At 45.3% G+C, this 21,960-nt stretch overlaps 1 protein-coding gene across 1 annotated transcript in view; it reads left to right on the top strand.

Annotated features, from left to right (window-relative positions):
* Positions 1-18,760, top strand: part of LOC138389845 (sodium/potassium-transporting ATPase subunit alpha-4) — a 30,528-nt gene extending 11,768 nt beyond the window's left edge. The window contains exons 8-22 of the mRNA XM_069478490.1: positions 539-737; positions 981-1,090; positions 1,288-1,422; positions 4,275-4,464; positions 4,609-4,781; positions 6,657-6,793; positions 7,202-7,352; positions 7,668-7,836; positions 9,203-9,357; positions 9,514-9,637; positions 10,841-10,986; positions 14,674-14,804; positions 14,919-15,020; positions 18,342-18,433; positions 18,732-18,760. Of these exons, the coding sequence (XP_069334591.1) occupies positions 539-737; positions 981-1,090; positions 1,288-1,422; positions 4,275-4,464; positions 4,609-4,781; positions 6,657-6,793; positions 7,202-7,352; positions 7,668-7,836; positions 9,203-9,357; positions 9,514-9,637; positions 10,841-10,986; positions 14,674-14,804; positions 14,919-15,020; positions 18,342-18,433; positions 18,732-18,760 (2,043 nt within the window). The remainder of the gene's footprint in view (positions 1-538; positions 738-980; positions 1,091-1,287; positions 1,423-4,274; positions 4,465-4,608; positions 4,782-6,656; positions 6,794-7,201; positions 7,353-7,667; positions 7,837-9,202; positions 9,358-9,513; positions 9,638-10,840; positions 10,987-14,673; positions 14,805-14,918; positions 15,021-18,341; positions 18,434-18,731) is intronic.
* The last annotated feature ends 3,200 nt before the right edge of the window (positions 18,761-21,960 follow it).

Below are 21,960 nucleotides of genomic sequence, written 5' to 3'. Positions count from 1 at the left end.
GGACTACAGGCACTCATCACCATGCCTGGCTAATTTTTCTATTTTTAGTAGAGACAGGGTCTCACTCCTGCTAAGGCTGGTCTCGAACTCAGCTCAAGCGATCCTCCCACCTCGGCCTCCCAGAGGGCTAGGATTCCAGGCGAGAGCCACCGTGCCCCGCCCCCACACAGCATCTTATACCACAATAAAAGATTAGCTGTCTGTGGTCCCTGGGACTGGACTTGAGAAAGAGGTGTGGCCTGAACTTGAGTAGAAAAGAGGCTGCTGAATAGGAAAGATAAAGAGGATCCTGGGGGAGAGGAAAATTTCAAGGGAAGAAGGCAGATCATTCTCTGATACCCTGGTAAAGGAAAATATTCTTTTTGAAACTCTTGCCATAAAGCACAAACACAACAGCCACAGATGGAATTCTAAAGAGTAGGTGGGAACAAAAGGGAAATAAGTACAAAAAATTAAAATAGCAATAAAAATGACCAAATTTCCAAAATGCAAACAGTCCGTCTCTCCCATTTATCCTCTTCCCTCTTCTTGGCTTTAGGTGTGCCTGACCTTGACAGCCAAGCGCATGGCGCGAAAGAACTGCCTGGTGAAGAACCTGGAGGCGGTGGAGACGCTGGGCTCCACGTCCACCATCTGCTCGGACAAGACGGGCACCCTCACCCAGAACCGCATGACGGTCGCCCACTTATGGTTTGATAGGACCGTGTATGAGGCCGACACCAGCGAAGATCAGATTGGTGACTAGTGGTATTGGTGGAACAGCAGTGGAGGGATTTGGGGAATGTGATGAGTGAGCTGAGAGAGAATGGTGAGTCCAGACAAAGAGAAGAGAGCCTGAAAGCGGAGCAGAGAAAAGGGAGGTATAGAGGAAAGGAAGCGTTGCCTCTGTGAAGTACTTGGGTATGAAACAGGATGTGAATAATCCCTTGCTTTAAACTCTCTTATCCCCTGCTCACAATTCTTCCATTCTTTCTCCCTAGGGAGAATATTTGCCAAGGGCTCAGATACCTGGTTTACCCTGGCCCGAATCGCTGGCCTCTGCAACCGGGCTGACTTTAAGGCTAATCAGGAGACCCTGCCCGTACCTAAGGTGTCAGGCCTAAGGGGGAAGAGGGTACCTCAGTGTCCAGGGTATAACCTGCCCTCTCCCAAAAATTCTCTTTCCTGGTGCTCAGTGATTTCCCCCAGACACCCCTCCCTTCCCTATTCCATCCCCATACTTGCCACAGGCAAGCCCCATGCCCGGGTAGCATGGCCCTGGGGCTTATACAAACCTTATCCTGGCAGAGGGCAACAACAGGCGATGCTTCTGAGTCAGCCCTCCTCAAATTCATCGAGCAGACGTACAGCTCTGTGTCGGAGATGAGAGAAAAAAACCCGAAGGTGGCAGAGATTCCCTTCAATTCTACCAACAAATATCAGGTACAAAACCGACAAAAGTAGGAGAATGGTGGTGGAGCATAAGCTCATTGTTGAGGGAAAGGGGAGCTTTGCCTTTGCCCTCAACTTCACCTCTGAGCAGAGGAATAGTTCAGCAGAACCAGTATCCCAATTAAGAGGAAGATTCACCTCAAGAGAAAGTGACAAGGCCAGGCGCAGTGGCTCATGCCTATAATCCTAGCACTTTGGGAGGCTGAGCCAGGAGGATTGCTTGAAATCAGGAGTTCGAGACCAGCCTGAGCAACACAGTGAGACACCACAGAGGTTGGTTGGTGAAAGTCATGTGCAGCTGTTAGGAGGTCCCTCTGTGTCTACTACGAGATTTGCCACAGCAGAATTGGGTTTCATTTGCACAATACTATTTCATTAGCCATCAAATATTTCCTTTCACTCCATGCCTGCGGTTCTAGCAGCTGCCATCAGGTAGGCGATCAGGGTGTGTTCGTGAAGTTTTCTGTTTCCCAGGAACATTTTCATCCATTATTCAGGAAGGAGTAGACAAGGGAAAGGGAAATGTTGAGTGAGGGACTGTGGTGGCACTAACAATAAAATACATGAGACGGACAGGAAAGACAGCATTTCTCTCCCAAGTGAGAATCTGGAAGACTTTGAAGAGAAGATTATGGTAGAAAGTGGGAACAGTTGCATTACAAGGACTGCAGCTCTGTGAAGTACGGTGTGAGTTCATGGGGTAATCACGATTTGCTCAGGGGAGTGGATTCTCCAACTCCATGCATTACTGAAAAGGCCAGGCATTCAGGTGTGGGTAACAGAGGAAATGAGACTCTCAAGTCATTCCAGTCAGTTTTTTGTTTGTTTTGTTTTTTAGAGATGGGGGTCTCACCATATTGCCCAGGCTGGTTTCAAACTCCTGGCCTCAAGCGATCCTTCTACCTCAGCCCTCCCAAGTAGCTGGGACTACAGGCACATGCCACCATGCCCAGCTCAGTTTTGCTTCTCTGTCTTAAAAAACACATAATAACACAATCTATATAGATTTTTAAAAACCAAATGATATCTATATTTTCATATTGAAGACTGAGCAAATCCTAGAGTAATGTGAAAAAAAAAAAAGAAGACGACTGAGCAAGTAAGAGTTAAATAGATCCATCCTTTTTTGTCTCAACTGGTTTTTAGTCAATGTAATAAAATAGGTCTCCTAGGCTCAAACTGCAAACTTATTTCCATTTTTTCCTGACGTTTAGTGGCCTCACTAACCAGGCAGGAATTCTGTGGCTTGGCAGGGCCTTTGACTGGAGCAAAGCCTTTGAATGGAAATAATTAGATACCTCTCCCTCCATGTGATTCAAAATAAAAGCAAAACACATTAACAACATTTGTTGGGACGTCCAACAAATAGCGACTTTCCGCCAATGATTACAGTTAGTGCCTCTTCTGAGCTATTGAATAGCTCAAACAGCAGAATTGTCCTCTGTGGTTCACGAAGTGTGAAAGGGCAGGCCACTGGCCACCCAGCTCGGGCAGGCACTTGTTCTGGGAGGTTCCGAGTTAGCTGCCTGAGTTAGCTTGCTCTAAAGGTGGACTCCAGTCTTGCGAGGGACATCCCTAGCCTGCTAGTGGCCTGCAGAGCTTGGTCTCTTTTCTTTTCTGAGACAGAAATGAAACAAAGAAGATACTCTGTTCTGGCATTTCCAGATTTTTCCCTCTATCTTTTTTGTTTGTAATTTTCTACCAAGATGTGATTTCTCTGTGACCAAGTGACTAGCTTAAGTAGGACCTGCTATCACCTTCCAGGCCTTTCATTCATTCAACAGATATTTATTGAGCACTCAGAAAATTGAGCTTTTTTGACCTTTTACAGCTTTCTGCTTAAAGGAGTTAAGGTTTTTCCTCTTAATTGCCTAAGCATATAGTGACCATAATGAGAGATTTTAACGTAATCACGTTTTGCACTCTGGTTTCCCACCCTGCTTACCCTGTGGATGGGCAGCATAGTCTGGCCTCTTCTGTGTTCCCACAGTTCCTTTCAATGCGCTGATTTTGTTCCCAATGGGGGTAGAGGGGTGAGGACTGGCATTTCCTTTCAACCACAAGAGGAACCCCATAGAGAGTTCCTTATCATATATTAGAGATCAAGAGAAAATGCAAAACCCAAACTGATCTCTTTCTCTCCCCTTGTTGCTGTTGTTTCCTCAGATTCACTTCCTGAATATGTCCCTTCCCTCCCCACCATACCTACAAGGACCCCCACCCCGAACCTTACTAGCGAGCCACTTTCAGGGGACTTCTCATGCTTTTAGGAGAGATTGGCCTGGGGACTAGAATAACTAACCTATTTTTGGATTGTGCTTCACAGTTTTCAAAGTATTTTTTATTCTATTTCTCATAAAAACCCAATAAAAGAGGCAAGACAGAACATTGTACATTTTGTGGAAGGAACTAAGGTTTAGCAGGGTTAAACAGATTGACCTGAGGTCACAGAACATTCTTGCTGGCCCCAGACTTTTTAAGCTTCCTTTCCTGTCCACTCTGCTTTCTTTCTTGGTGGGCCCACTACTTCTGCTCTCTAGCCACCCAGTCAGCAAGGAAGCAGGTGGAAAGTGAGAGTGCCTGGCTCTGCCCTCAGAGAGCTTCCAGTCTGGCTGAAAAGATAATGGAGATTCACGTGCAAATAATACCAGGCTGGGGTTTCCTGGAAAGGAGAAGGGGCTGGGTTCAACCTTGGGTCAGATTTGACTGGGGGCAGGGGGAAGAAAAAAATGGGAGCGAGAAACAGGTTGCTTGTCTTTTTACCTTCAAAACCTTGCCCTTGTTTTTTGCCCTGAGCCTTGCTCTCTACTCCTGTTCCACCGAGGCCTCCTCTCTCTCCCTAGATGTCCATCCACCTGAGGGAGGGCAGCTCCCAGACCCACATGCTGCTGATGAAGGGTGCTCCTGAGAGGATCTTGCAGTTTTGTTCTACCTTCCTTCTGAATGGGAAGGAGTACTCCCTGGATGATGAGATGAAGGAAGCCTTCCAAAATGCCTACTTGGAACTGGGGGGACTGGGGGAGCGTGTGCTAGGTGAGAAGCTATAGGAGAAGCCTTTGAAGAATGACATCAAAGTGCTTGTTATTTGTGGGATGAAAAATTTAGGATGTTGGGGTGAGCAGCATAGGGACCTGGAGAGCTGAATGACTACTGATCCCTTCCTCTGTTTCTCTCCAGGATTTTGTTTCTTGAATCTGCCTAGCAGCTTCTCCAAAGGATTCCAATTTAATACAGATGAAATCAATTTTCCCATGGATAACCTTTGTTTTGTGGGCCTCATATCCATGATTGACCCTCCCCGAGCTGCAGTGGCCGATGCTGTGAGCAAGTGTCGTAGTGCAGGGATTAAGGTAAATACCTGCCCACCCCAGAGGCCCCCCACCTGTCTCAAGTTGGAGAAGCTACTAGAAAGCCTTGTGCAGAGTAGGTGCTTAATAATATTGGTTTAATTGAATTGATTTCTGCTTCCTTGGGCTTATAAATTTTAGTCTTATGAGATACTTAATAGTAAGTTTCCTCTCTAGTTAGAATTCTACTTGCATTGAATGTTAGAATCACCAGGGGAGCTTTACAAATCTGAAGTGTAGGCCACACCCCAGATCAATTTAATTAGAAACTCTTGAGATGGGACCTGGGGCAACTGTTATTTTTAAAAGCTTTCCTGGAGATCCCAATGAACAGACGCATTTGAGAACCAGTGTCCAGCATAGTGCTTCTCAAATTGATGTGCATGTGAATCCCTTAGCGATTTTTTTAAATGCAGATCCTGATTCAGTATGTCTAGGTTATCATGAGCTTCTGACTTTTTAATAAGCTCCCAGGTGCTGTGTTGCTGCCAGTCTGCAGACCACACTACCACACTACCCGACACTCGGAGTAGCAAACTGCTGGAAGATGTCGTGTAAACGTGCTGCTGGGATGGGTTGTGAAGGGTGAGGCTATGAGGGCTAGGAGTCTGCAGCAGGCAGCAGTGAGAATGAGATACTGAGGGCTGGGAGATCCTTGACAGGCCTAACTTGGTGTCAGCAACTGCCCTAACAGATACATGTCCAGGAATAAAAGCTGGAAAGCAAAACAAAATGCACCAGGAGTGAAATTCAGCTGCAGAACAAACACAGAGGTGGAAAGTCCTTTTTGGTCAGGGTGGGCCTTGGACTTGATGGGATGGCAGAAATAGAATTCCTCAAATTCTGAGATATTCAGTATCCCATGTTTCCCAGGTCAAATTCTAAGACTCACATACATCTTCACAGATTAGGTATTGATACCTTCCCAGTTCATACCTTATACTCCAGATCACCAGACTTGGGAGAGGGCAGACTTAGAGTGGAGGAGGACTGGAGGTATTTAAGGAGAGCTAGATGCTCCCTGTTGGAACTGCCTTTATATTAGACCTGTGATTGTTGACAGTTTGTCTGGGGGTCAGCCTGGGCCATGTGTGCTGGGAGGGCACTTGGGAACCTTGGGCAGTGGCTCCCAGGTAGTGACCATTTCTTCATTCCTTCACTTGATAATCATTTGTTGATGGCTCATTGTGCGCTCAGCATTGTGCTAGGGCAAGAAACTTAACAAGGAAGAGCCACCCTCGCAGAGCTCTCAGTCCAGTGGGGGAGAGACAAACAAGTAGTCACCATACAGAGAAGTGATAAGTGCAGAAATATGGAAAAACAAAATGCAGTGAAAGCACAGAGCATAAGAACCTAATCGTTGGGTACCAGTGGACAGGACCAGGTAGCAGGTATCCAAAAATGAGTTGAAACCAAGGGGCAGGATGAAGTAGTGGCAAGAAGAGAGGTTGAGTGAGGATTTGAATGCACTAGGCCTAGATGAAATTTTGCTAGGCAGATGGATTATTCCAGACGTTCCTTTATTACCACTTGTTCTATGTGTAGGTGTTTCTGTCTTTGTGCTTAAGGAAGCAGAATCATTTCTGGAGCAATTAAATGAAATTCTGAATATAGTAATACACTCAAATCTCTGACTTATTCCTGGAAAATCTAGAACCCAAATCATCTTGGGTTTTATAGTCAGATGGTCCTGACCCACTTCTAAGGGTTGAAGCCACAGGAGCAAGGGTTTTGGTCTATACAAGTTCTTGTGAATATGCTACTAAAACACTTGTTGAATGAAAGCAGTGACATGTTAGTTCTTAGAGGAAGAAGATGAAGGATCCAGGTCCTCTCTGAAGGTGATTCTGCTCCTCTTTCCTCCCCTCCCCAACCCAGGTGATCATGGTAACAGGAGATCATCCCATTACAGCCAAGGCCATTGCCAAGGGTGTGGGCATCATCTCAGAAGGCAGTGAGACAGTAGAGGATGTTGCTGCTAGGCTTAGGATCCCTGTCAGCCAGGTCGATGCCAGGTGAGATCCCTAAAGAACCAGATCTGTCTGCCATTTTCCCTCCCTCCTCAGACTGCCCACCTATTTGCCCACCCAGATCCCACCTACTAAAGTTCTTGGAGTCTCCTTCAGTAGGTAGGATATGTGGGGTTTGTACATTACAAGTAAAACATAATAGGAAAATAACCAAGTGACTATGTCAGGGGGTTTATAGAGGAAGCAAGGCAGAGAAAGAGGGAGAAAAAAGAGAAGAATGGTTGACAAAAGTGGGGAGAGGAAGAGTATGTCAATTTGGGGACAGTGTACAGCGAGTACAGTGAGGAGACTGGGTTCAAAGAAGAAACAAGGAGGTTATAGTAAAGATTGGCGTCAGGACTCCTGATGAATTCTCAGTAATCAGAACTAGCTTTTGAAATTCTTTCCCCTCAGGGCTGTCAAAGCCATAGTGGTGCATGGCTCAGAACTAAAGGATTTAAACTCAGAGCAGCTTGACCAGATCCTCAAAAATCACAGTGAGATTGTGTTTGCTCGGACCTCCCCTCAGCAGAAGCTCATCATTGTAGAGGGGTGTCAGAGGCTGGTAAGGAAGGCAAAGGATCCCTGGGGAACCTGGAAGAAATCATGTGGCTTAACCTAGCTCTAAACCAAGTGGAGGAACGTGTGTGGGCTGACCCTAACCCTAACCTCCAGAGAGTATCCATCTTAGACCTCCATGGTGGCCTTCAGTTTGGGGGCTCCCTGAGAGTTCAAATATCTTGGGGGAGCAGGAAACATGAGGCCTAGATCAAGCACAATCACATCAAGAAACATGGGTGCTGAGATCAAACTGACCTTTGGGACTGGTCCTGAAGCTGACACAGTAATTTTTTCACTCCCTCTGTCTGGACCTCACCAGGGAGCCATCGTGGCTGTGACAGGGGACGGGGTAAATGACTCCCCTGCGCTGAAGAAGGCTGACATTGGCATTGCCATGGGCATTACTGGCTCTGATGTCTCTAAGCAGGCAGCCGACATGATCCTGCTGGATGACAACTTTGCCTCCATCGTCACAGGGGTGGAAGAAGGTGAGGAAGCAGGGTGCCCAGGGGTGGGACTTGGCCCTTGGACTCAGGTGGTGGGTGGTGTAGATTACCCTCATCCCATTTGCCCATTATCCAACCTACATGATCTTGTATAGACTGGGGAAAAAAATCACTGTAACACAAAATTTTACAAACTAGATTCTGCTAGTACATAGAATATGACTAACTGCAACCCCCTTTTATGAGATCAGAGGGAAGTCCAGATTCGCCAGGGAGACTGGGACTCTGGTGTGGCATAGTGTCTTCTTTGCCCTCTCACTGGGATTCAAGTAGGTCTACGGCAAGTTCCAAGATGTAGCCATACCCCTGGAACTACTCCATGCTCCACAATCTTTAGGAGGGCCCCTAAGGAATCTGTTGCCTAAATGATGGTGACATATAAGGTTCAACTGCAGCCTGATCTATGAATTGACTGCATGAGTCCAATTCAGCACCCTCTTTCCCAGAGAATTCTGAAGAAAGTGCCCATTGAGGAACAGGAGATCCTCAGAATTCTGCATCCCAGGCTCCCTGCTTTCTGTCTGGAGCTTTCTTACTGAAACATATGACCACATAATCAAAATGGTTACCATTTTACTGAAACCTAGTATGAGTCTGACACTTTGCTTGGTATTTTATACCCATTCAATTCAATAAATTCTCTTGAGCACTGACTATGTGCAAGGCACTACACTAGATGCTGGGATACAACAGTGAGAAAGTAAAAGACACAAATCCCTGCCCTCATATAACTTAATTTCTAGTGGGGAAAGACAGACAATAAAATGAGTAAATGACATAGTATGTTAAAAGAAGATAAGTGCTATGGAAAAAAATTAAACAGGGAGTGCAGGGAAGAATTACAATCTTTGAAAAGGTCATCAGGGAAGGACTCAGCAATTATGCAAGGCAGGAGGAGTGAAGCTCAAGAAAGGTGATGGGTACCCAAGGTCACAACTAGTTATGGTCAAAGATAGGATTTGAACCCAAGCCTGTCTCAAGTCCAGGCTCTTTCCACTTCAGCCATAATCTTATAAAGGCTTTTATACTGGCATTCTCAGACATCTCAGGATTAACCAGGCCCAACTCTTCTTAATTTTCAGAGATCAGATAACATTAGCCATGTTGAATCTAAGAGCAAAGAGTACACAGACAGAGCATGCTAATAAATCATGGCTCTAATTAATAGTCACACAGTTTAGAGACAAAACTGGGACCACTAAGGTCTAGGACATCCAGACCTAGATGTGTCCTTAGAAGTGTCCCTGGATTGTGACACTTCTTTGTAGTGGCCTCTCGGTCCACGAGCTGGTTTGAGGGAGGCATGTTCTCTTGATACTTCTCACAGAAAGTTGACCATCCTCCCTAGGCCGCCTGATCTTTGACAACCTGAAGAAATCCATCGCATACACCCTGACCAGCAACATTCCTGAGATCACACCCTTCCTGATGTTCATCGTCCTCGGTATACCCTTACCTCTGGGCACCATAACCATTCTCTGCATTGATCTGGGCACTGACATGGTAAGGACCAAGCTGAGACTGGGCTCTCAGAATTCTTGTGAGATGGATTAAGGAGTAGGGACAATCTGTGTCAAGGGAGAGGGGCAGTGCTGGAATTAGCACTGAGTTTCCTTCTGAACTCGGTGACCCCTGACATTCCCACCCTTCATCCTCCAGCTCCCTGCTATCTCCTTGGCTTACGAGTCAGCTGAAAGCGACATCATGAAGAGGCTTCCACGGAACGCACAGACTGATAATCTGGTGAACCACCGTCTCATTGGCATGGCCTATGGACAAATTGGTGCGGCCAGTGGAATGATGGGTGAAGGGAGTGGGGAGTGGTTACCCCTGCCTGGCCATTTAAGCCATCTCAGTTTGGAAGTCAGGGAGATATTTTCTCAAAAACAAACTGTGCTAAGTCCTGGAAACACAAAGAACTGTTGATTTCTGATCTGCCTTTGACTTAGAGTCCAGTAGAAAAGAAACAAATATAAATAAATGATAGTATTCCGAGTGCCAAATAGTGAATATAGACAGAACTTGCTACAGGAGTATGAAGCAAGCAGGCTCACCAATTATGAGGATGGTCAGAGAGGCCTTACATAGGTAATAGGAATTAAATTTGGTATTGGAGGACAGGGCTCAGACTAGTAAATGTATGGTCAGGTGTGGAAGACCAAAGGAGAAGGGATATTCACACGGCATGGTTAGAGAAGAGTGAATAAACTAGCCTGGTGGGAGCCCTTAGTCTTTAAAAGTAGCAGAAAATAAGGCTGTAGATACAGGTAGCATTTATATTGGGTCTGGCTTTGAAAGACATTTGAGAGTCATTAGAGGTCTTTGTTCTTGAGTTGCCAGGTACGATAGAGTGTTTCAGGAAATAGGATGAGGGATGAACAGGGAAGAGATTGAGGACAAGAGAGAGCATTCCAATATCCAGGGAAGGAAACACATAGAAAAAGCAGAGATTTAGGAGTCAGACCTATGAATCCTAATTTCACCCTTACTAGCTGTATGACCCTGGACAATGAGTGAATCTTTTTTGTGTTCAGCTTTCCCACTTATGAAATATAGATAATAATAGTTCTGAATTTTTGGGAGTATCTATGTCCACAAGGTATCTACATAGTGCACAGCTCTGTAGTTAGTAGGCAAACATTAATGTCGGCTATTGCTGTGGTCCACACATGGTGGATAGACGTTTTGACTAAGAGAGAGGCAAGGTGCAGACAGATAAAAGAAATGTGAGAGGACAGGACCTAATGAGTGTCAAAATGTCAGAGGAAATGCAGGAGGAGGAGTCTAGCACTCACTCAATAGGGAGGGAGAATAAATTGCCCCTAAAGCTCCTTATTCGTTTTAAGAGTATGTGATTCAAAAATGACTCTTTGGCAATACTCCTCAGACACACACCAACCTCCCAGCTCCCACGCCTTCCATGGTCTTCCTTTTGGGGTCCTTCTTTGAACCAGGTTCCCCCGTCCTGTGACTCTCTTACTCACAGGGATGATCCAGGCTCTGGCTGGATTCTTCACCTACTTCGTGATCCTGGCCGAGAATGGTTTTAAGCCTATTGATCTACTGGGCATCCGCCTTGAATGGGAAGATCGATACTTGAATAACCTGGAGGACAGCTATGGACAGCAGTGGGTGAGTAGGAGGGGGTAGGGTAGTAGATAATGACCAATAAGAGTGAGAAAGTGACATGGAAAAGTGGGTCTAGCAAATTTTTGAAGAGGGGAAAAGGGAGGCACCAGATAGAGCTGATACCTCAGCCCCAGTCCTACATGAGCATTCTAACATTTGACTTCATTCTCCAATCACATCAGCGAGTAGTCAAATAGTCATCTCTTGGTTTACAGTAACCTCACTTCTGTTACTTTCTACTGTCGGTTGTCCATCCTTACCTTCCTGGATCCTTCGGCTCCCTTGGACCTGGAGGTTGTCTTTGTCATACCAACCTTTCTGGGATAATTTCTGTTTTTCCACATTTTAACCAAGATTGCCCCAGAAACAAATGCTGGCTCTTATCTTGTTACACCCCCTCACTCCAAGAGAGTTCAAATAATATGATTTAAAATCTGAAAACCTATTTTCTTTGTATATCCCTTCCTCATCATTTCAAACATTTTAAACTTAGAAGATGCCTCTCTGCAGTAGTCTTTCCTAATATCTAAGATGGATGAGGCTCAAACTGAAGCCCTCTCCCCAATAGTATATATGTTCAATAATTTTAGTACATATGCTTTTTTGTATCTGTAAACACTCTTGTTCCAATTTCTAAGAGTGAGAGATGTGACACCAACTACTACTAGAATTACAGAATCCTAGAGGACACATAGTCCAACATCATCATTACATAAATGAGGAAAGTGAGTACTCAGAGTCCCACAGTGAATCTCTAGAAGAGCTGGACTAGAATTCTGACTCTTGATTCCCACCCAGCACTTTCTCACTTTGCCATGGTGTCTTCAAACCAAGCTCATTGTAGGTTTCTCAAAAGGATGTTCAAATCTGAGTTGTTGGAAAGGTGCCCCTTCATATACACTTGGCTTCTGCTAGCTGATCCTCATGAGGCCATCAGATGTCAGTGTTCCAAGCTACCAACACTGCTCCAGGATCCCATGACACCCAAAATTCTCACCACCGTGTACCCTGCCAACATCTCCTCAACTCTCAACCTAAACTCTTGCTAGTTTTACAGCCTGGTACCTCCTCCCTGCTGCCAAGATGCAGCAGAACATATACTTATTTATAATAAACTGAAGGTAATTAAAAATAATTTAAGGTAACAAGATAAGAATTCCCCTTGTACACTGAAGATAGCTTGAGGTATTACCAAAACATGTTGAGAACAGTTGCCCTGAGGAATAAATTCCATAAAGTCAGGATCCATGTCTCTTCCACTACCATAACTTTCAAATAATCTAGTACAGAGACACCCACCCAGGAAGTACACTGCACACTGCTACAAGCAAGAATAGCTCTTTATGTCTACATATTATCCACCATTAATTCCATTGATTCCCCACTCATTCATTCCTTCAGCAAATATTTACTGAGCATCTTATATGTACCAGGTACTGTTCTAGGGCCTGGGAATATGGTAGTGAACAAAAATGACGAAGTTACTGCTCTTATGGAGCTTATTTCTAGTTAGAGGTGGAGGGGTGGGAAGGGAGACAGATAACCAAATATATAATATATTGCATTCAAAGGATCATAAGTCCAAGGGAGTCCAAGAAGTGTTAGAATTGAGATACTAGAGTAAGATAGAAAGATAAAGATGGTGGGGTTGAGGGGAGAGAGAGAGGCTTCAAACTGAAATTACAGAGCAAATGCAGGTATTGGAAAGGATAATATCTGGAGTTTACCCATGGGGGCAAGTGGCCCAGGGCAGAGTGGAGGACAAACAATAGCAATGGTATTGGAAGGATCATTGACATGGGTATTTAAATCTACAAAAAGGAGGACAGGAGTAATAGTAGAGGAACAGTGATTCAGAAGCTAAAACCTTCAAGAAAAGCTAGGGAGTGATGCTTTGATGGCAAGTGACTGCAATGAAGGACAGTGGTGTTGTGATCTCATGTACACAAACATGCTGATTGGTCTCATTCTGAGTTCCATGCTTGGCTCATCAATTCTCAGCCTTTGTTTTCTAATCATTTAAGGCTCTATATTTCTCTCCAAGTACAACTTTGACCACATGCCATGAAGTTTGACGTGTAGTATTTCATTATTGTGTAGTCCTACATATTTTCAAATTTCTTTGATCTGCAAGTTATGTATAAACATGCTATTTTATCTTTTAAAACATAAGCCCTTACCAGCCTGAGCAAGAGCGAGACCCCGTCTCTACTAAAAATAGAAAGAAATTATATGGACAACTAAAAATCTATATAGAAAAAATTAGCCGGGCATAGTGGCGCATGCCTGTAGTCCCAGCTACTCGGGAGGCTGAGGCAGTAGGATCGCTTAAGCCCAGGAGTCTGAGGTTGCTGTGAGCTAAGCTGACGCCACGGCACTCACTCTAGCCTGGGCAACAAAGTGAGACTCTGTCTCAAAAAAAAAAAAAAAAAAAAAAAACATAAGCCCTTTTCTCTAGTCTAATTTAGATGCACTTCTTCTGTATTCCCATAGCCTTCTGCGATCTCTTTCATAACCTATTGTACTGTCATAGCATATTTATCTTCCCCACTGGACTCTAACTAAGTTCCCTCTGTGTAAAATGTGAATGAATGAATGAATGAATGAATGAGTGTCTCCTATCCAGTACCACTCTTTAGGGCATTTCTTTCTGTATTCATATTGCCCTCTAGCCCCACCTTCCTGACTTATGTCCTCTCAGTCTGCTTTCCTCTTTAAGCCCACCTTCTCCTATACCATCCTTCTTATTAATTTGGTAAATATTTATGGAGCCTTGCTACAGGCCATTCACTGAACTTAGCATGGGGAGGAAACACAAAGATAAATAAGACAAGGTCCTTCTCCTTGAGGATCTCTAAGTCAGGTAAGGAACACATTTAAACAAATCATAGGATTATTTTCTTGATAAGCACCTATATGGAGATACCTTAAACAGATACAAGTAGACCTACCATTTGATCTGGCAATCCCATTATTGGGCATCTACCCAAAAGAACAAAAATAATTCTATAAAAAAGACACCTGCACCTGAATGTTTATAGCAGCACAATTCACAATTGCAAAGATGTGGAAACAACCCAAGTGCCCATCAACACATGAGTGGATTAATAAAATATGGTATATGTATACCATGGAGTACTACTCAGCTATAAGAAATAATGGGGATATAGCATCTCTTATATTTTCCTGGATAGAGCTGGAACCCATTCTACTAAGTGAAGTATCCCAAGAATGGAAAAATAAGCACCACATGTACTCACCATCAAATTGGTTTCACTGATCATCACCTAAGAGCACATTTAGGAATAACATTAATCGGGGGTTGGGCAGATATGGGGGGTGGGAGGGAATGGGTGTATACATACATAATGAGTGCGATGCACACCGTCTAGGGATGGACACGCTTGATGCTCTGACTTGGGGGGTGGGGGGGCAAGGGCAATATACATAACCTAAATTTTTGTACCCCCATAATATGCTGAAATAAAAAAATTAAATTAAATTAAAAAAAACAAATCATAGGATAACATAGAAATGCTAAGACAGAGATATGGGTGAAGTGCTATGGGGGTCTAGAGAGAGGGTCTGACTCAGCCTGGGGGTCCGGAAAGGTGGGAAAGGGAAGAAGCTTTCAGGTGTATCCAAACCCCTTCTGACACTTACATCTCCTGTCTACCTGGCCTCCCCGAGACCTATGAGCAGCGCAAGGTGCTGGAGTTCACATGCCAGACGGCCTTCTTTGTCAGCATCGTGATTGTGCAGTGGGCTGACCTCATCATCTGCAAGACCCGCCGCAACTCAATTTTCCAGCAGGGCATGAAGTGAGCATCCCACCAAATGGCCCCAATGCTCCCCAAATCTGCATACGGGGATGTGCCATTTTCCCCTGCCTTTTCCTCTCTAACTCCATCATGCCCACAAATGTTTCTTCCCAGAAACAAGATCCTAATATTTGGGATCCTGGAGGAGACACTGCTGGCTACTTTTCTGTCCTACACTCCAGGCATGGACGTGGCCCTGCGAATGTACCCACTCAAGTGAGTAAGGGAAGGGATGCAAGCAGGGGGTTCTCTAGGCACAGGGAGAGTATGTGAGAGGAAGTATGTGTTTGAGCAGGATAGTCACAAGCTAGGGGCTACTTGGATAAATGGGGCTATACTCAATGATATAAGGAGAGTCATCTGTGCTCCAGTAAGTAGATCTTATTTAGAGAGGTATTAGAGACTATGCCAAGTGATCACAACCCACCAGACCTGCAAATTTAGCAGATTCACCAGTGTTTAACAGAGTGGAATCTTTTCATGATGTGTGGTATAGCTGTCCAAGGATACATATTGCTTGGAGCTGAAGAAACCATAAAAATAGCTTAATCTATGCTTAGCTAATTCTGTTGTACTTATGCAAATATGTTTTAATGTGTATGTATGTGAGTGGGCCTACTGAAATTCTTATTGTCTGGTACCTTGTCTTGTTCAGCTGTAGGTTTTTGTTTTGCTTTGCTTTAACATTAGTATATGATTCTTGGGAAAAAATTCTATTTAAAAAATTACAGAGAAAAGAGCATCCATCCCTCCTACCCCACTCTGCACAGGTAGCCTCTGTTAATGATTAGCGTGTATTCTTCCAACTCATTTTCTATGCATTTCCATACTCTGCTTACCTTTCTGTCCCTTGTAGTCTTTTGCACAATGCTTTATACCATGTAGGTGCTCAATTAATGTTTAATAGGAGACATTGGCACAGGCCCTACATACCAACAATCCCATGTCTGAATCTCAACTCCACTATGTAATATTCTGTGCTCTGGGACAAGTATGTAACCATTCTGAGCCTCAGCCTCACCTGCAAAGTCTCAATGATACACTCTGGGTATGGGCCTGGCAGAGTGTTGCGAGGATCACATATAGAAATGGATATAAAGCATCAAGCATACTTGGGTCATGGTGGACGCTTTGCTAATAGTAGCTTTATTCTTTTTTTTTTTTTTTTTTGAGACAGAGTCTCACTCTGTTGCCCAGGCTAGAGTGAGTGCCGTGGCATCAGCCTAGCTCACAGCAACCTCAAACTCCTGGGCTTAAGCAATCCTACTGCCTCAGCCTCCCGAATAGCTGGGACTACAGGCATGAGCCACCACGCCCAGCTAATTTTTTCTATATATATTTTTAGTTGGCCAGATAATTTCTTTCTATTTTTAGTAGAGACGAGGTCTCGTTCTTGCTCAGGCTAGTCTCGAACTCCTGACCTCAAGCGATCCACCCACCTCGGCCTCCCAGAGTGCTAGGATTACAGGTGTGAGCCACTGCGCCCGGCCAGTAGCTTTATTCTTGTTGCCATAAATGTCATTACAAAGTAATAGCAAATGCAGCTGAGCATTGTCTGAGCTCTCAAACACTCTGTGTATGCCCTGACCATCAAACTTAGTACCAAGTGTGGTGATTCTTGGCATGTCCATTTGCCTTCTTTTCTCTGATTCTCCTGAACTCCTTGAGATCAAAGACCATCATGTAATCATTTTTATTTCCCCAATACCTAAAACAGACACAGAGTAGACATTTGAAGATTGTTGTTGAATGAATATTTGTATGCAAATGTCGGTATTTGGTGTGTGGGGTGTGTGTGGAGAATGAACCATGGCCTAAGCTTGCACTGTCCTAATATGGTAGCCACTATCTATATGTGACTACTGAGCTCTTGGGATATGGCTAGAGAGAGTGAGGAACTGAATTTGTAACTTTATTTAATTTTAATTGATTTAAAGTTAACTAAAACAGTGTGAAATATCTGTATGTTATTTTAACCTTATGATTTTGGTTGGAATACATTTCCCTTTAACCATTGAAAATTTAGTGTCTGAGCTGAGATGTGCTGTCAGTGAAAAATACTCACTGGATTTCCAAGACTTAGAATGAAAAGAAGCATGTAAATATCTCATTAATAATGTTTATGTTACCGGGTGCAAGGGCTCACCCAGCAGCTTGGAAAGCTGAGGCAGGAGGATGGCTTAAGCCTAGGAGTTTGAGACCAGCCTGGTGGGCAACACAGTGAGACCCCATCTCTACGAAAACTAAGAAAAAAAAAAAAAAAAGTTTGGGCATGGTAGTGTGCAACTGTAGTCCCAGCTACTTGGGAGGCTGAGGAAGGAGGATTGCTTAAGCCCAGGAGTTGGAGGTTGCATTGAGCTAGGATCATGCCACTGCACTCTAGTCTGGGAGACAGAGACTCTGTCTCTAAAAAAACAAACAAAGAAAAAAAGTGTATATTGATTACATGTAGAAATGATAATATTTTGGATATAGTGGGTTAAATAAAATTATTAAAATTTGGCCAGGTGTGGTGGCTCATGCCTGTAATCCTAGCACTCTGGGAGGCTGAGGAGGGAGGATCACTTGAGGTCAGAAGTTCGAGACCAGCCTGAGCAAGAGCTAGACTCCATTTCTACTAAAAATAGAAAAATTAACTGGGCATGGTAGTATGCGCCTGTAGTCCCAGCTGCTCAGGAGGCTGAGGCAAGAGGATGGCTTATGCCCAGGAGTTTGAGATTGCTGTGACCTAAGCTGATGCCACCACACTCTAGCCTGGCAACAGAGTGAGACTGTGTCTTGAAAAAAAATTATTAAAATTAATTTCATCGATTTCTTTTTACTTATTTTAATGTGGCTACTAGAAAAATTTTAATTTCACATGTGGCTCACATTATATTTCTATTGGACAGTGCTGATCTAGGCCATTTCTTCTGTCATTCATGGGAGCAACTGTGGTCCTGATTCAACCCCTCTCCTGAGTCTATCTTCCCGGTCTCTAATTATAATAGAGGTTCAGGAAGGAAAAAAAAAGTCCCCATCTTTGTAATATGGAAGAGTAAGAGAACAGTATTACATGGCTGGATACTTTCTGGACATCCCTCATGTATATATATTCCCTGGCAGAGTATCCCCACACTAGACATCCAGGGAATGTTTCAAATAGACATCCTGTTCAGACAACCTCCCCTTTGTGGGTGCAAATCCTTGAGAATGCAGAGAGCAAAGGGGGTCTCCCTCAGCAACTCTGCAAAAGCTGGTAGACAATGTCCATGAACACTGGATGTACCTCTAATATGACATTTATCATATTATATCATTGGCTTTTTGCCTTTCCTCTCCATCCCAATCCCTCACCCCCCACTGAGGCTCTGGTCTCCTCAAAAGTAGAGATCAACCAGATCTTACTCACCTCACTGTCTGTAGCACTCAGCATAATCCCAGGCACAGAGTGGACACAGTAAGTAAAACACATAATTCCTGCACACTGTTCTCTGCACCTGTCTTTCTCTGGTCCCCATATTTCCTGCCACGTTGACTGACCCTTGCTCTCTACAGGATAATGTGGTGGCTCTGTGCTGCTCCCTACAGCATTCTTATCTTTGTCTATGATGAAACCAGAAAATACATCATTCGTCAACGACCGGGTGGTGAGGATCCCTTGGGCCCTGCCCTGATTGAGTGGTCACCAGCCCCCTAACTAGCTCTCCTACCCTGCCTGGTTCCTCCAGACCCACTGGCTTTCTCCCCAACCCACTGCCAGGCCTTTACTGTGCCTGGACTCCAGCCCTCTACTCTTTGGTTGCACTGCTCTGTTCCAAACAGTCCTCAGTGCCCTGTGTTCAGATCTCAGACCTCCACCTCACCCCTGCTTTCACTTTGCCTGTCTCCCCATGATGTCTTCCCTGTGCCTGCTCCCAGTTCATGCTGGTCTCTTCTCTTCCACAGGCTGGCTGGAGAGACAGACATACTACTAAACTCAGCAGAGGAAGAGCTTCACATGACATAAAGGTGTCATGAGAAGGGTTAGGGATTATGAGTTTGACGCAACATCTGAAAGAGACACTAGAATGAATTACCTTGGATGAGAGACACAGGCACTCCCGGGACTGGATGGAGGGGATCATGTGCAGAAGATGGGATGGGTTGAATGGGAGCCCAGCCTGCATCTGGCTGGAGCCGAGTGGGGAGCGGCACAGTCCTGTTGAAACCAACAGCCAGTCTAGAGAGTAAATGTTTGGAACAGCTCTCACCTGGCTGGATGTGTCACATCTGACTTTAGGGGAGCAGGGATTACTATGAAGCTCCCTCTCTAGATCTGAATGATAACCAAGTGGGAGAAGTCTTTCAGGGACTGTCCAGGCTGGGAAGGGATCAGAAGCAAGCATCCTTGCCCCTGGAGGACCACCCCTCATCTTAAAATCACTCTCTGATCCCTTGAACAGCAAAGACAAGACAAATGACTGCCTCAGAAGTCCATCTGGGATCAGAGAGATGGAAGGGGAGAGAGAGAGGAGCAGCTGAGCCACACCCTGTGGAGGAGGATAGGGCATCCACATGGGGGACTGGTGGGGTAGACTCTTCTAGCCCCCACCTTGGAGGTCCTGAGACCAGCTTACAGACCATACAGTTATAGTGCTAGAAGAAACCTGATTTCATCAATGAAGAACCTGAGGCCCAGGGAGGTTAAGTGACTTGGGAACGGCCACTTGGTGAGTGGCTCTCATCATCTGAGGAGGGTCTGGGCAGGAGGGAAGGACTCCAGGTGGACTGATGGTCCCTGCCCTCTGCCCTCTGTTGCCAGGGTACCTTGGCCCCATCCCATCCCATCCCTCAGCCTGTTTTCTCTGGTGCAGCCTTGAAACAGAGGCAATAACTTTCTGAATCCCTTAGGCTTTACTTTAGGCAAAGCATCCTGCCCCTACTCTACACCATCCATCACAGAGGGATGGACATTCCAAAAGCTTAGCCTGCTGCATCCCTTTTGGGTTCAGTGAGAGGTCCCAGGGAGCCATTGTCTCCCACCCACCTTCATCTTGATTGTTCTTCCTTCCTGTTCACCCATTCGCCTTTGCTTTGTGAGCCCCTCCACTTTGCCCTATGGGCCGGTTCATTCTCAGGCCTCTTTCAGAGCAGAGGGTTGGCCCAAATGTACGAGCGCTGTCTGGAAAGTACCCAGCCATTGTTAATATAATGAGAACAGTATTATGTAGCTGGATACTTTCCGGACAGCCCTCAGAGAGGGAGAGACAGACGGAGAGAGAGAGAGAGCGAGCGAGAGAGAAATGCTAAGGAAAGCTGGGGGAAAATTGCCAGTTGTTACCAAAAGCAAAAAAAGTAACTGCATGCTATGCCTAACACTGGCAAAAGGGCTTTACACACACCATCAATTAATTCACACAAATATTTTCCTAACACCCCACCTCATTTTATAGATGAGGAAACCAAGGTCTTTCTGATTCCAGAACTTGTGCCCTTAACCACTTTTTAGACTAGTTTTTTAATGAGGGCTGGGCCAACAATACACAAATACAAAACAAAACAAAACAAAAAATAAGATAGTGATGGAGGAGGGGCTGTGGATGGGTCTGGAGGAGGAGAGGCGATGACTAGCAAGGAGAAGGCCACCATAAGGTATAGCCAGCTATTCTTCCCCTACATCAGGGGAAGAATAGACCTCAGAGGTCTCTCTCCCTCCTGTTCCCCTCCTTCTTCCAACACAAGGTCTCCTAGGGACAGGGCTATATCAATCTGGGGTCCTTCCCCAGCTGCTGACATAGCTGAACCAGGACCTGGAAGATCAAGGGGCCAGGGTGTATGTGAGTGAGGTGGGAAGTGGGGGCACAGAGGGGCCAGCTCCTCAGGTTTCAGTAGCAGGAGCTTCGGGTGTCTGGTGGGTTAAAAATACAGAGGCCCCAACTCAGGGTCATTTGATACCATTGGCTGAAGCTTGTTAAGTCCAAGGGCCTGAAGGGAAGGGGATGGAGTTGAAAGTAGAGAGGAAAGCATCAGAGAGAGGACAGGGGCTGGGTGCTGGAAAGGGTAAGGGTGGAACTGGAGCCCCAGAGGCAACAAGAGGGAGCAGGATGGACAACAAGGTGTGGTGGCTGCAGGAAAGGACCAGGAGATGGAGAGGCCCAGGCCACCATGGAGTCTCATCTCACACCCTTGGGGATACAAAAGGTCAGATTCATGATGGAATAGGTCTGATGTTCCAATGTCTCTGTGCAAATGTTCCCCCTCACCTCCCCACCCCCCGCAACCCAGAATGCAACAGAAGTGCCAAATCAGGGCTGGACGTCATCTAGGTCATCTAATTCTGGGAGGACTGCCCATCTTTCCCAGCTGTCTTTGCTCTGGCGGTAGGGCTCTGGGCACATTAGTCACTCTTCTGGGAGACCAGGAGGTGGGATTCTGAGGTCTCTTCAACTCTAACGTGCCATGCTTAGGCTAGCTCTGGCCTCTCCTGCTGCAATGACAGCTGTCTCTCTTGGACCCACTCCTGCAGTGTTCTTGAGATTGTCTGTGGCCTCCTTGCTTAGCTGTTTAAGGTCCCTCCCCTGAGAGTGTGAAAAGTTATTCTGCTAACATAATTCAATGTTCCTGCCTGGATGCAAAATAAACACTGTTCCTCCAGAATCAGAGATACCTCAGGGTGGGGGGTGGGGGGCATCTGATTTTGAACATGGAGAGCATGGTCTCCCTCATACCTCGGTTTACCTGTACATGGTGAGAGCCCTGTATGGCCATGAAGGACCTCACCCAGAGCTGAACTCACCCGCTCTGTCCTCACCTCCAAGCTGGGATCCAGAAGTTAAAGGCCTTACCCCCCCAACTCTTGCTTTGGATCTCAGGTGCACAGAATTAATCAACATCCTGGGTTCAGGGTGCAGGGCTGACCTCTTCATGTTTTTCTAGCGTAATTTTTTTCCCCTAGTTTTTATACTTGTCTTTATTTTGTCAAGGACATAAGAATAAATAGTAGTTATTCACTCTCCTTGGAATCATGCAGCCTTGGGGAATCCTTCCTTCCCACTGTGTCCTAGAAAACTGAGTCCTATAGGATCAGAGTAGAGAATGCATACGTAAGGTGACAGCCAAATAACATTCCCCTTCTCACCATGGGCCTTATGGGCAGAGAAACCCCAAATCCATACCTCTGCAGGATGGTATCTGG

This window comes from Eulemur rufifrons, chromosome 8, assembly GCF_041146395.1.
Source record: "Eulemur rufifrons isolate Redbay chromosome 8, OSU_ERuf_1, whole genome shotgun sequence".
Taxonomy (NCBI): Eukaryota; Metazoa; Chordata; class Mammalia; order Primates; family Lemuridae; genus Eulemur; species Eulemur rufifrons.
The sequence above is the reverse complement of the archived record's forward strand: the minus strand, read 5'-3'. Positions and strand labels throughout refer to the sequence as shown.